Genomic DNA, 10130 nt, shown 5'->3' with positions numbered 1-10130 from the left:
TTTAACCTTTCAGCACTCGCGCCTAATTTTAGAACTCCACTACTCGCGCCGGGTCTAGAAGACCCATACTGATTTAAAATAATTATTATATATATATATGCCAGTTCTATGGTTATTAATGGTACTCTTATGAGGCATGGCTAGATTAAGATAGAATAAACAATTTAAAGTATTATAATTGCTTGATTTTCCAAGAAATACAATCCAATAAAGAAAATGTAGTTATTTATACTTTTTAACAAAAATCAACTTAAAAATATTATAAAATACAACTAAGATATGGATATTGCTATAAGGCTTAAAAACATACAAGCTGCTTTTACAAAAATTAAGATCTAAAACTCTTCTTCATGAATACGTACACATTGCGGACACAACATTTCAGCGTGGCTTAAACACAGAAATTTGTTGCACTTCTTACAGGTATATTTTGTTTTACTGTCTTTAGAGCAAAAATGACACCTTTTTCTTGTCCCAGGTGGTGAGGGAGCTACAACCGTGGAAGAACTTATACCTGCTACTTCCTGTCTTCTCTCACGCACTCTTCGTGGGATATTTGTAACCTGAGCACGGCGTCTCAGATGATCTTCGGTTAACGCCAAAGCCAAATTTTTTAAATATAGTCTTCTAACACTTACGTTGCTGCTGCCATTTGCTTTAGCAATAATCTGGGAATTAATTCCAGCTAGGTTCATAAGTGAAAAGAAGATGACCATCGGCCAACGTCGTGTATTCCGTGCCACATTGTAAGTAGCACATAGTTTATCGACTGTGTCGACTCCGCCTTTTGTGCAGTTGTAAAAGGTTATTATTTCGGGCTTGAATTTTTCCCCCGTGGACATGTCGATTTTATCATCGTGGTGCATGCTCGAAGCAAGGATAACGTTCTTTCCCTTTTTTGGCACATAGGAGAGTATGGTTGTCTCTTCTTGAAAACCAAACATTGTTGATTGAAGAGGGCGAGCTTTGGTATTCACGAATTCAGCTGGCAGTTCTTTTTTATTCTTCCTCACTGTTCCCACTAGCGTTAATTTGTGATCTGTTTTAAGTTTTAAAATAAGAGGGAATGAGGTGAACCAATTATCACAAGTTACGTTTCGCCCAGTTCCTGATATGGGAGCAACAATTCTTTCAACAATGCTCTTAGCATCATTTGGGAAACAATAAGGGCCATCTGGTTGTTTTCCAACATACACCTCCAAATTTTGTGTGTACATTGTTTTAGCATCCACCAACGCAAAAATCTTTACTCCATATTTACTAGGCTTGTTGGGTATATATTGTTTAAAACCACAACGTCCCCGAAAAGCCTCAAGTTTTTCGTCAATCGTAGTGTACTCACTCACTGTATAATATTTTTTGCAATTTTCCACAAAAATGTCAAATAGATTCCTAATTGGAGCTAATTTATCGATTGCTCTACGCTGTTCTCTTGTCTCTTTGTCGTCAAAACGCAAGTATCTTAGTAAAAACAGAAACCTCTCCTTGGACATTGTTAACCAAAATCTTTCAACACCTGTCCCGTCTGTGGTCCACAATTCCTCAACACTAAGGCGACTACTTTTGAGGCATCCCGCCAAGTATAAGAGGCCTAACAGAGCTTTTATTTCAACCAAATCCGTAGGTTTTGCGTCTCTAGATCTGGAAAAATGATCAGCAACTCTGTTGATCATTTTGTTTGTATTTTCGACCAGTAATTCTAATATTTCCCTCGAAAAAAAGAGACCCCAACATTCCATAGCAGTCGTTGCATGCTTACCATGCGGTCTTACACCAGGCAGATGAATCACAATGTTGTGACGTCGGGTTCGAACTTTTCTGTTAGGAACAGATTTTTTCCAGACTGTTTGTCCGTCCTTTCCGGTAAATGAAGGCACTCTGGTCGTTTTTGAAGAACCTTCCTCATTTCCCTCGCTGTCAGATGAATCCGCGTCTTGCTCTGTGTCACTATTCTCTAACTGAGCTTCAATTCCATCTTCCTCATTTTCAGATTCCTCATCGATCGGGTCTTCATCGGGTTCTACTTCTTCAAACAGGCGTAGCAGGCGCGCCTGTTCTTTTTCATAATCCCCCATTATCTTTTTCGCAATTGCAATGCCTTGAACTACGTCGGTTACCAATTCAAATATTCAACTTTGAACAATTACTTACCTATTCTTCAAGAATAAACTAAATTTAACAATCCAGAAAAGTAACACATACAATAACACCACTACTCGCGCTGGGTCTGATAGACTTTATGCCTTTATAAAATAAAAACTAACGTACGTTTTAACCCGACACTTGACAATCGTATACTAAATGCGAATACATAAAGCTAGTCAGAGCCGCAACGCTCAGCATGATCTGCGCACTTTAAAATTTACACTCAAACACGCGTCGGGTCTGGGAGACTTGGCGCGAGTACTGGAAGGTTAAAAGTCGCGACCTACATTTTTTTCTTTTTTTTTTTTGAACCTTTATATAAATGAGCAGTAGCAATTACGCACCTCCCCAATCACATCCCGCAGTGTCACAACCTATGTAAATGCTTTAACATAATTGATTTAGCCGCTTGACGCAAATCAGAATCCCCTGATTCGAAACAAAACTTTAATAGCTCAAAATCAATAAGTGATAATGCTGACACCCGCGAGTGTAACATCGGATCCTTCACCTGGTGATCACTAACCGTCATAGACTCTAACACCTTTCCACCTACCCCTTTATTAGATGTACTCAACCTCTGGCTACTTCGACCTGATAGTGTTAAACTATCCATAGCGTAGTCATTAATATCTTTAACCCCTCCCTCCGCCATAAACTCCTGCAGGTAAGTAGTGTTGTCATTCACATCATCTAAGGTCGTATCATCTGATTCGAGTTCTATATCGTCTTGAATATTTATACTAGTTGCAACCGACTTATCATCCTGATCATCTACGTAGTCTTCAAACCCTCGTTCATTCTCCCCCAGCCATACATAAAGCCTAATCCTTCTCTCAATTAATAGATTTTGAAGATTAAATAGACGACCTTTCACGTCTTCTCGACCGTATCCATAAATCCCGCTGCCAAGCAACACAGTATCATAATCCCCTAACTCACATGCACCTTTGAAATATAACTCTAAATCGTCGAAACATCTAACTCTGTTGGTAACAATGTTTATAACTCGTCCAAATCGTCGACCCTCTGAAATTCCAAATACTAATTGATTTTGATGATAACGATTCTTATTCATCCTTTTCAAGGACGCCATTTCTGATATATAATCGCCAACGCTGTCCTCGCATACTTGTCTAGCGAATCCATCGTATCCTCGAGGGTCCGAATCACTACACTCAAAGTCATGTATAAAGTGTAACACGCGGTCTGATCTTTTTAACCATCCTTTCTTAAAGATAATAGGAATAGGCTGCTCTGCAAACTCAGAAACCATTGACTTAGGAACTCCAGCACCAGAAACGGAGCTACATGATTCAGCCCTCTTTGGATGTACAACATAGTAATTGTTAACAGGGTATTCTAACCGGACTACAACATATTCCAAAGTTCCATCTTTCTTTAACGCGTCACTGTGAGCTGGAAGCACGTCGCCACTCTTACACTCTACCGCTAAATACACCGTCTCTAAAACTGGACTTATTAACTCCATTGATTTCAGTTGACCAATAAACTCCAATTTGTCGTTTCTCTTGTACCCAATCGCGTCTTTCTTACCCTTAATCCACGCTATCATTTCTCTCTTCGTGCGAAAGTGACACCTTGTTGAAACCTCAGAAATGGAGCTGGTCGTATGATTATCATACATACTTCCATGACCGCACACACACGTCAAATACCCTGCCTTTGATAATCGAGACCTAGGAATAAAGCTTAAATGTAAAACTGTATTGGGTGGTAAACTACTAAAAGTGCCATTATTTACGCATTCTTCGTCTTGCCCTCGTTGTCCAACTTCTGTTCTAATAATAATATGGTGTTTCGTTTTTGCATTGCATAAGGTGACGTCGCTGTCTAGTAATTGGGTCGGAGCACTCATTTTTTGTCCTTTTCATACGTTACATCATCTCAATTGTGCAAATACAATGGCGCCCAACGTTTAGGGGCCTCCCAATTTGTTGTTTGAAGTTTATAAAAATTTTATATTTTAATTTTGGCTTACTTTTAAATCATCAAAATTTGTCAGAAATATTTTTGCATTTACTTAAGCAGGTAATATCAGTTTTAATAGCACACCTTATCATGGAGTACTTAGGGATGAGACCCGTCGACCTTTTGGCGGAAGAGTTGAATTATGAGCTTCGTATTCGTGGAGTAGTCTCTGATAGGAAAGATGCAGTTACTAAACGCAAAATTTTGAATAAATTGTTAGAAAAGGATAGGAATCGTTCGAACGTTACTCATGTAGATCCGTTATACGATTTTGATAACGAAGCTGAGATTATAGAACAAGCCCTAGATTCATTGAAAACTTTAATTGTAGAATTCGATGGTACGGAGACAGATTCTCTCTTTAAACGAATTAATTCTAGAATTCTATACCTTACTAATCGTGTCCACAGATTAAAAACTGATGGGGATGACAGTCAGGTGGTCCAAGCTTTTAAGAATGAATCCATTGCGTCAATTTTAGAATTGGAAGTTTGTCTGTCGGATAAAGTTGTTGCGAATAGCACGTTAGGAAATGTTAATCATACAGCTCACGCGTCCTCTAGTAATGAACAACCCATGACCATCCAACATTGTGTAAATAATTATAATAAATCTGTACCCGTTTACAAATGGGGTTTGAAATTTTCGGGAAAAGAGGGTTCTAGTTTATTATCTATCATTCCTAGAACAAGTAGAAGATTACCGGGTGGCAAGGAACGTTACCAAAACAGAATTATTTAATTCGGCCGTCGAGTTATTCTCAGACGGTGCCTTAGTTTGGTTTAGATCTGTTAAATCGTTAGTTTTGGATTGGGACCAATTAGTAATTAAACTTAAAGCGGAATTTTTACCATGCGATTATGAGGAGGATATTTGGCAAGAGATTAGGGATAGGTTTCAAACTAAGCAGGAGCCATTTCGTAGCGAATCAACCAAGTTAAAGTACATTCGTCGGAATTTATTGCCATGTTATATAACGTCATTAGCTCTTGTACAAATCAGTTCTATATCGGAATTGCTAGAGTTATGTAAAAAAATCGACAATGCTGATACCTTGAAAAATAAACAAAAGACGGCGACTCAAAATACAGTTAAAAGGCCAATAGTTAATGAAATTTCAACTAATGTTAGACCCATTTCAAACGAATTTCGTACGTCTACATTTAGTGGTACTAATACAAGACCCGGTGGTAATTCTGGTTCTAGGTCGTTTTACAATAAAAATTTTTCAAACAGTAAAGACTCCAGGTCTCAACCCTTGTGTTGGAATTGTCACCAACCTAATCATACTTTTCGTAATTGTGCCGCAAGAAGGAATATATTCTGTTACAAGTGCGGTCAACCTAATGTAACGGTACGGCAGTGTTCGTGCTCAAAAAACTAGGAGTGAAGGATAATAAAGGGCTGTATTATCCTTGTCATTTTAAGCCCAAATCGTTAATTTGTGATAGCTGGCAATTATGGTTAAATACTGTTTCTATGTTTTACAAATCAATTTCGCCCGAGCAGATCACTGTATCTCCAGCTTTCGAGAAACAGCGCCTCGATAATCGTCCCTATATTAAAATAAGTATTTTTGATACAACTCTAGTTGCACTACTAGATTCTGGCTCGAATCGTTCTGTAATTGGAAGGAAGGGTATGCACTTTTTGGAAAGGTTTTCTCTAAAGGTGGAACCGACTCATACTAAATATATAACTGTCGCGGATGGAAAAAAAAGTCCAGTTGAAGGTGTAGTCGATGCGCCCGTTGTTGTAGATGGTGCAGTTAATATGATTTCTTTTTTGATAGTTCCGTCTGTTAAACAAACCATAATTTTGGGGACCGATTTTTGCACAAAATTTTGTATTTCCATTAATTTTAAAGACCAAACGTGTCGGGTTCGCAACAGCCACGGTAATGACGTAGAACTACAAGTAAATGAAATTGGTCAAGATTGCAATTTCGACAATAGGTGGTCCCTCGAACAATTATCCATTATCGAGGAGATACAGGCACTTTTCCGTGACATTAGTAGCGAAGATCGGTTAGGGCGTACAAATAAAATCACTCATGTTATAGATGTAGGTGACGCTAAACCTTTTCGCCAAAGGCAGTATTTATTATCGCCTTACCTAATGAAACATTTATACGGGGAGTTGGATAAAATGTTGGAGTTAGGGGTAGTTGAACCTTCCATCGGTTCGTATAATTCTCCCGTACTATTAGTTAAGAAACGCTCAGGCGAGTACCGCTTTTGCTTCGACGGGCGTACGTTAAATTCCATTACTAAACCAGACCGTTATCCTCTACCCAGAGTAGACCGGATTTTAAACATGCTGAAAGGAGCTAAATACATCTCTTCCATTGATCTAAGGAGCAGTTTTTGGCAAATTCCCTTAGACCCATCTTCTAAAGAAAAAACAAGTTTCTCTGTGCCCGGTAGGGGACTCTTTCAATTTTGTGTGTTACCCTCCGGCTTATGTAACGCGCCCCAAACGCAACAGCGCCTCATGGATGCGATTTTCGGTCCAAGGTTTGAGCCCAACATTTTTGTTTATCTTGATGATATTATTGTGATTTCATCTACCTTCGAACATCACGTTAAATTGTTAAGGGAAGTTCATGAGCGGTTGAAAGAAGCCAATTTAACCGTAAACCTAGCCAAGTGCGATTTTTTTAAAACTACCTTAAAATATTTAGGATTCATAATTGATGGTAATGATGGTGGCCTAAAAACAGATCCTGAAAAGGTCTCCACGATGGTTAATTATAGCAGACCTACTAACTTCACGGAAGTTAAGCGATTTATCGGTCTTTGTTCTTGGTATAGGCGATTCATCAAGGATTTCTCCACATTAGTGTCCCCTATTAATGATCTTCTCAAAGGGAAACGCAAGCGCCAAGGTATAATTTGGTCAAAAGAAGCAGAAGAGGCATTCCTAAAAATTAAAGAAGCCTTAGTTTCGGCACCGGTTTTAAGAAGCCCTGATTTTTCCGTACCGTTTACCATTCAGTGCGATGCATCTGATACTGGAGTTGGTGGAGTCCTCACTCAAGTGGTAAATCATAATGAAATAGTTATTGCGTATTGTTCGCGCACACTATCGAAAACCGAACGTAATTACACGGTTACGGAAAGAGAACTATTAGCGTTACTTTATAGTATAGAAAAATTTCGGCCGTACATTGAAGGAGTTAAATTCACTGTCATTACTGATCACCACTCACTGGTGTGGTTGAATCGTCTCAAAGACCCATCAGGTCGTCTTGCTCGATGGAGCGTTAAATTGGCGCAGTATTCGTTTGATATTGTCCACCGAAAAGGGAAATTTAACGTAGTCGCAGACGCCCTATCTAGAAACCCCCTGCCAAGTATCGAAATCATAAATATAAATGATGACTGCCCCGTTTATGCCCAACTACGGGAAAAGATTTTTAATAATCCCGATCGATTTCCACATTGGCATATTAATGATGGCCTAATCTATAAACACTTACCTTCAGGGCTACCCCTTAAGTCTAATGTAAAAGAGTGGAAGTTGCTAGTTCCTTCTGGACAACGACGAGATGTCATTCATGAGTTCCATTGCCCACCTACCGCTGCACACTTAGGGTTCTATAAAACTTTGAAAAGGGTGCAACAGTTGTATTATTGGCCTAAGATGAAACGCGACGTTTCCAAATTTGTAAACGATTGTCGTACCTGTGGTGCGCAGAAGGCGTCCAATACCGCTCAAATGGGGTTAATGGGGAAAGAAAAGCATGTTCAATTTCCATGGCAAGTTATCGCTGTTGATATCATGGGACCCTTACCGCGATCATCTAAGGGAAATGCGTACTTATTGGTTGTTAGCGACTGGTTTAGCAAGTATACCCTTTTGTGTCCGATGCGTGAAGCTACTGCAGAACGCATTATCAAGTTCATAGAAGATGATGTTTTTCTTGTATATGGAGTGCCGCAGTTTATTATCTGCGACAACGGTACTCAGTTCGCGGGAAGAAAATTTAAAGCGTTGGTGGATAGTTATAAAATTAAAAAAATATGGTTCAATGCGAGGTATCATCCTCAAGTAAATTTTGTGGAAAGGTCTAACCGTACCATTGCAACTGCCATACGCAGTTACATTGAAGATAATTATACAGTCTGGGACAAAAACGTTCCCAAAATTCAGTTCGCCTTAAATTCAGCAACTCATGAGGTTACCGGTTTTACTCCCTATTTTTTAAATTTTGGTAGAATTAGTTGTATTAGTGGTGATTATTATGGGAAGATACCTAGCACGGAAGGTATTGAGCTGGCTCCAGCAAACCGTGACGAATATATTGAAAATATTGAAGGATTAAAGGAGATTTATAAAATAGTAGAAAATAAATTGAGTTTGGCTTATACGAGGAATTCCAAGTATTACAACCTGAGAAAAAGGGATGTTTCGTTCACGTTAGGCGATAAGGTGTGGAGAAGGAATAAAGTTTTGTCGGATGCCGCTAAAAATTTCTCCAGTAAATTAGCGCCTAAGTATATACTAAACATTATTAGAAATAAAATTTTAAATTTAGTATATGAGTTAAGTAATTTGGATGGATCCGACGCCGGTAAATGGCATGTTAAGGACCTAAAACCTTATCTTGGGTCAAATCCAGATGTCTCTGTAGGTTAAATAGTCAGTAGGTAAATAATTATAGATAGATATTTAGGATTAAGGTAGAGTAGTTATATGTAGTGGTTTCATGATTCGTGGGTTTTAATAGGGTGGAATAATAGGAATGGTAGATAAGCGTTAGGATTAGTTTTGGCAAAAAAAAAAAAAAAATGTAGGTCGCGACTTTTAATTAATGTGAGTATCCTTAAATTGACATTTGCCTGAATAGATTTACCGGAATTAGACCCCTATTTTTGGGCGTATGATACGCGGAGTTATCACACCTACATATCACAGTAGCCAACTAATAGGGCCTAGGATTAATCGTTTTGTAAAAAGGGTGATTGTATATTTAATTGTGCGTTAGTGTAAATTATGGCCAATATCGAAAGAATTAAAAAATAGAAATAAGTACTAGTATATTTCTATTTGTTTAATTCTTTCTTTCCTTGGAGGGAGACAGTGTAGCGTTCTAAATTTGCAGAAATTGTGGATTATGTCTATGAACAATTTATTCTTTTTTGAATGAGGCGGGAACGGTTGGGTGGTGTGGCCGATGGAGGACACTGTGTCTGATGTGGGAGCGCATGCGTGTATACACAACTTGTGATGGGAGGGATTTTTGAGCGGGACCAAGAAAAGGGGCGAGTGGCGGTCGTGGAAAAAGAAACGTTCCCACGGACATAATAATTTACGTTGTGATTCGAGACTTATTTAAGTCAGTGGGGCTGGGTAGCGAGAATAACGCGTGAGTTACTGAATGTAAAATTAATTTATTGACAGTAAATAATTTTAGGATTTTGGTTACCTACCTATACTACGTGCAATTATTCCGGTACAAACCTAATTAGGCAATAACTTAATCTACATTTCAATGGTTGTCTAAAATTCTTTCAAGAGCCGTTTGTCACCTTAAGTAAGCTATTAATTTGGAATATTCGTCATATTAGCGTACGCGTTACCTTTTAGGGCTCTTACCCCTAAGTACTGGAAATTGGAAAAAATATATAGTAGCCGCCCCTGACGTCACGTGGGACGCAAATTTATTACCTGCACAAGTAACTGCGGAATAACAAGCGCTGTTCCTGATGATAAGATTTTAATTCTATGGTGATAAGCCGCCATCCCACCGTCCACCTGTATGTACGTGCTGTCCATGTGGATAATGGTTCACACAATGCTCTGAGGTTTGAGATAACAAAATTTGAAAGGAGATGTCAAGTTTATTTGTTTAAATTAAGCATATTTGTCTATTATTAATTGTCCATCCTAGAATTAATTGATAATGTTGTGCTGTCCTTAAATTGTCAATTGTATTTAGAGTTATCAGTCCAATATTGAAGTCCGTTGAATGATCATTCATCTGAAAC

The 10130-nt window shown here is 38.5% G+C and overlaps 1 protein-coding gene and 1 long non-coding RNA gene across 2 annotated transcripts; one reads left to right on the top strand and one right to left on the bottom strand.

Annotated features, from left to right (window-relative positions):
* Positions 1-282: 282 nt before the first annotated feature.
* On the bottom strand, positions 283-2230 carry LOC116171622. Its single transcript, XM_031488574.1, has 2 exons — positions 2152-2230; positions 283-2104 (listed from the first exon to the last, which is right to left on the bottom strand). Exon 2 carries the CDS (start codon positions 2073-2075, stop codon positions 336-338), a length of 1740 nt encoding a protein of 579 aa, XP_031344434.1. The 5' UTR covers positions 2076-2104; positions 2152-2230; the 3' UTR covers positions 283-335.
* A 6986-nt stretch (positions 2231-9216) lies between these two features.
* Positions 9217-9857, top strand: LOC116171701. The gene is made up of 3 exons (XR_004145498.1): positions 9217-9508; positions 9557-9676; positions 9730-9857. It is a non-coding gene; the product is annotated as an uncharacterized LOC116171701 (long non-coding RNA).
* The last annotated feature ends 273 nt before the right edge of the window (positions 9858-10130 follow it).

Source organism: Photinus pyralis, unplaced genomic scaffold (assembly GCF_008802855.1).
Source record: "Photinus pyralis isolate 1611_PpyrPB1 unplaced genomic scaffold, Ppyr1.3 Ppyr1.4_LG1, whole genome shotgun sequence".
Lineage (NCBI taxonomy): Eukaryota > Metazoa > Arthropoda > Insecta > Coleoptera > Lampyridae > Photinus > Photinus pyralis.
This window is presented reverse-complemented; position numbering and strand designations above follow the sequence as displayed.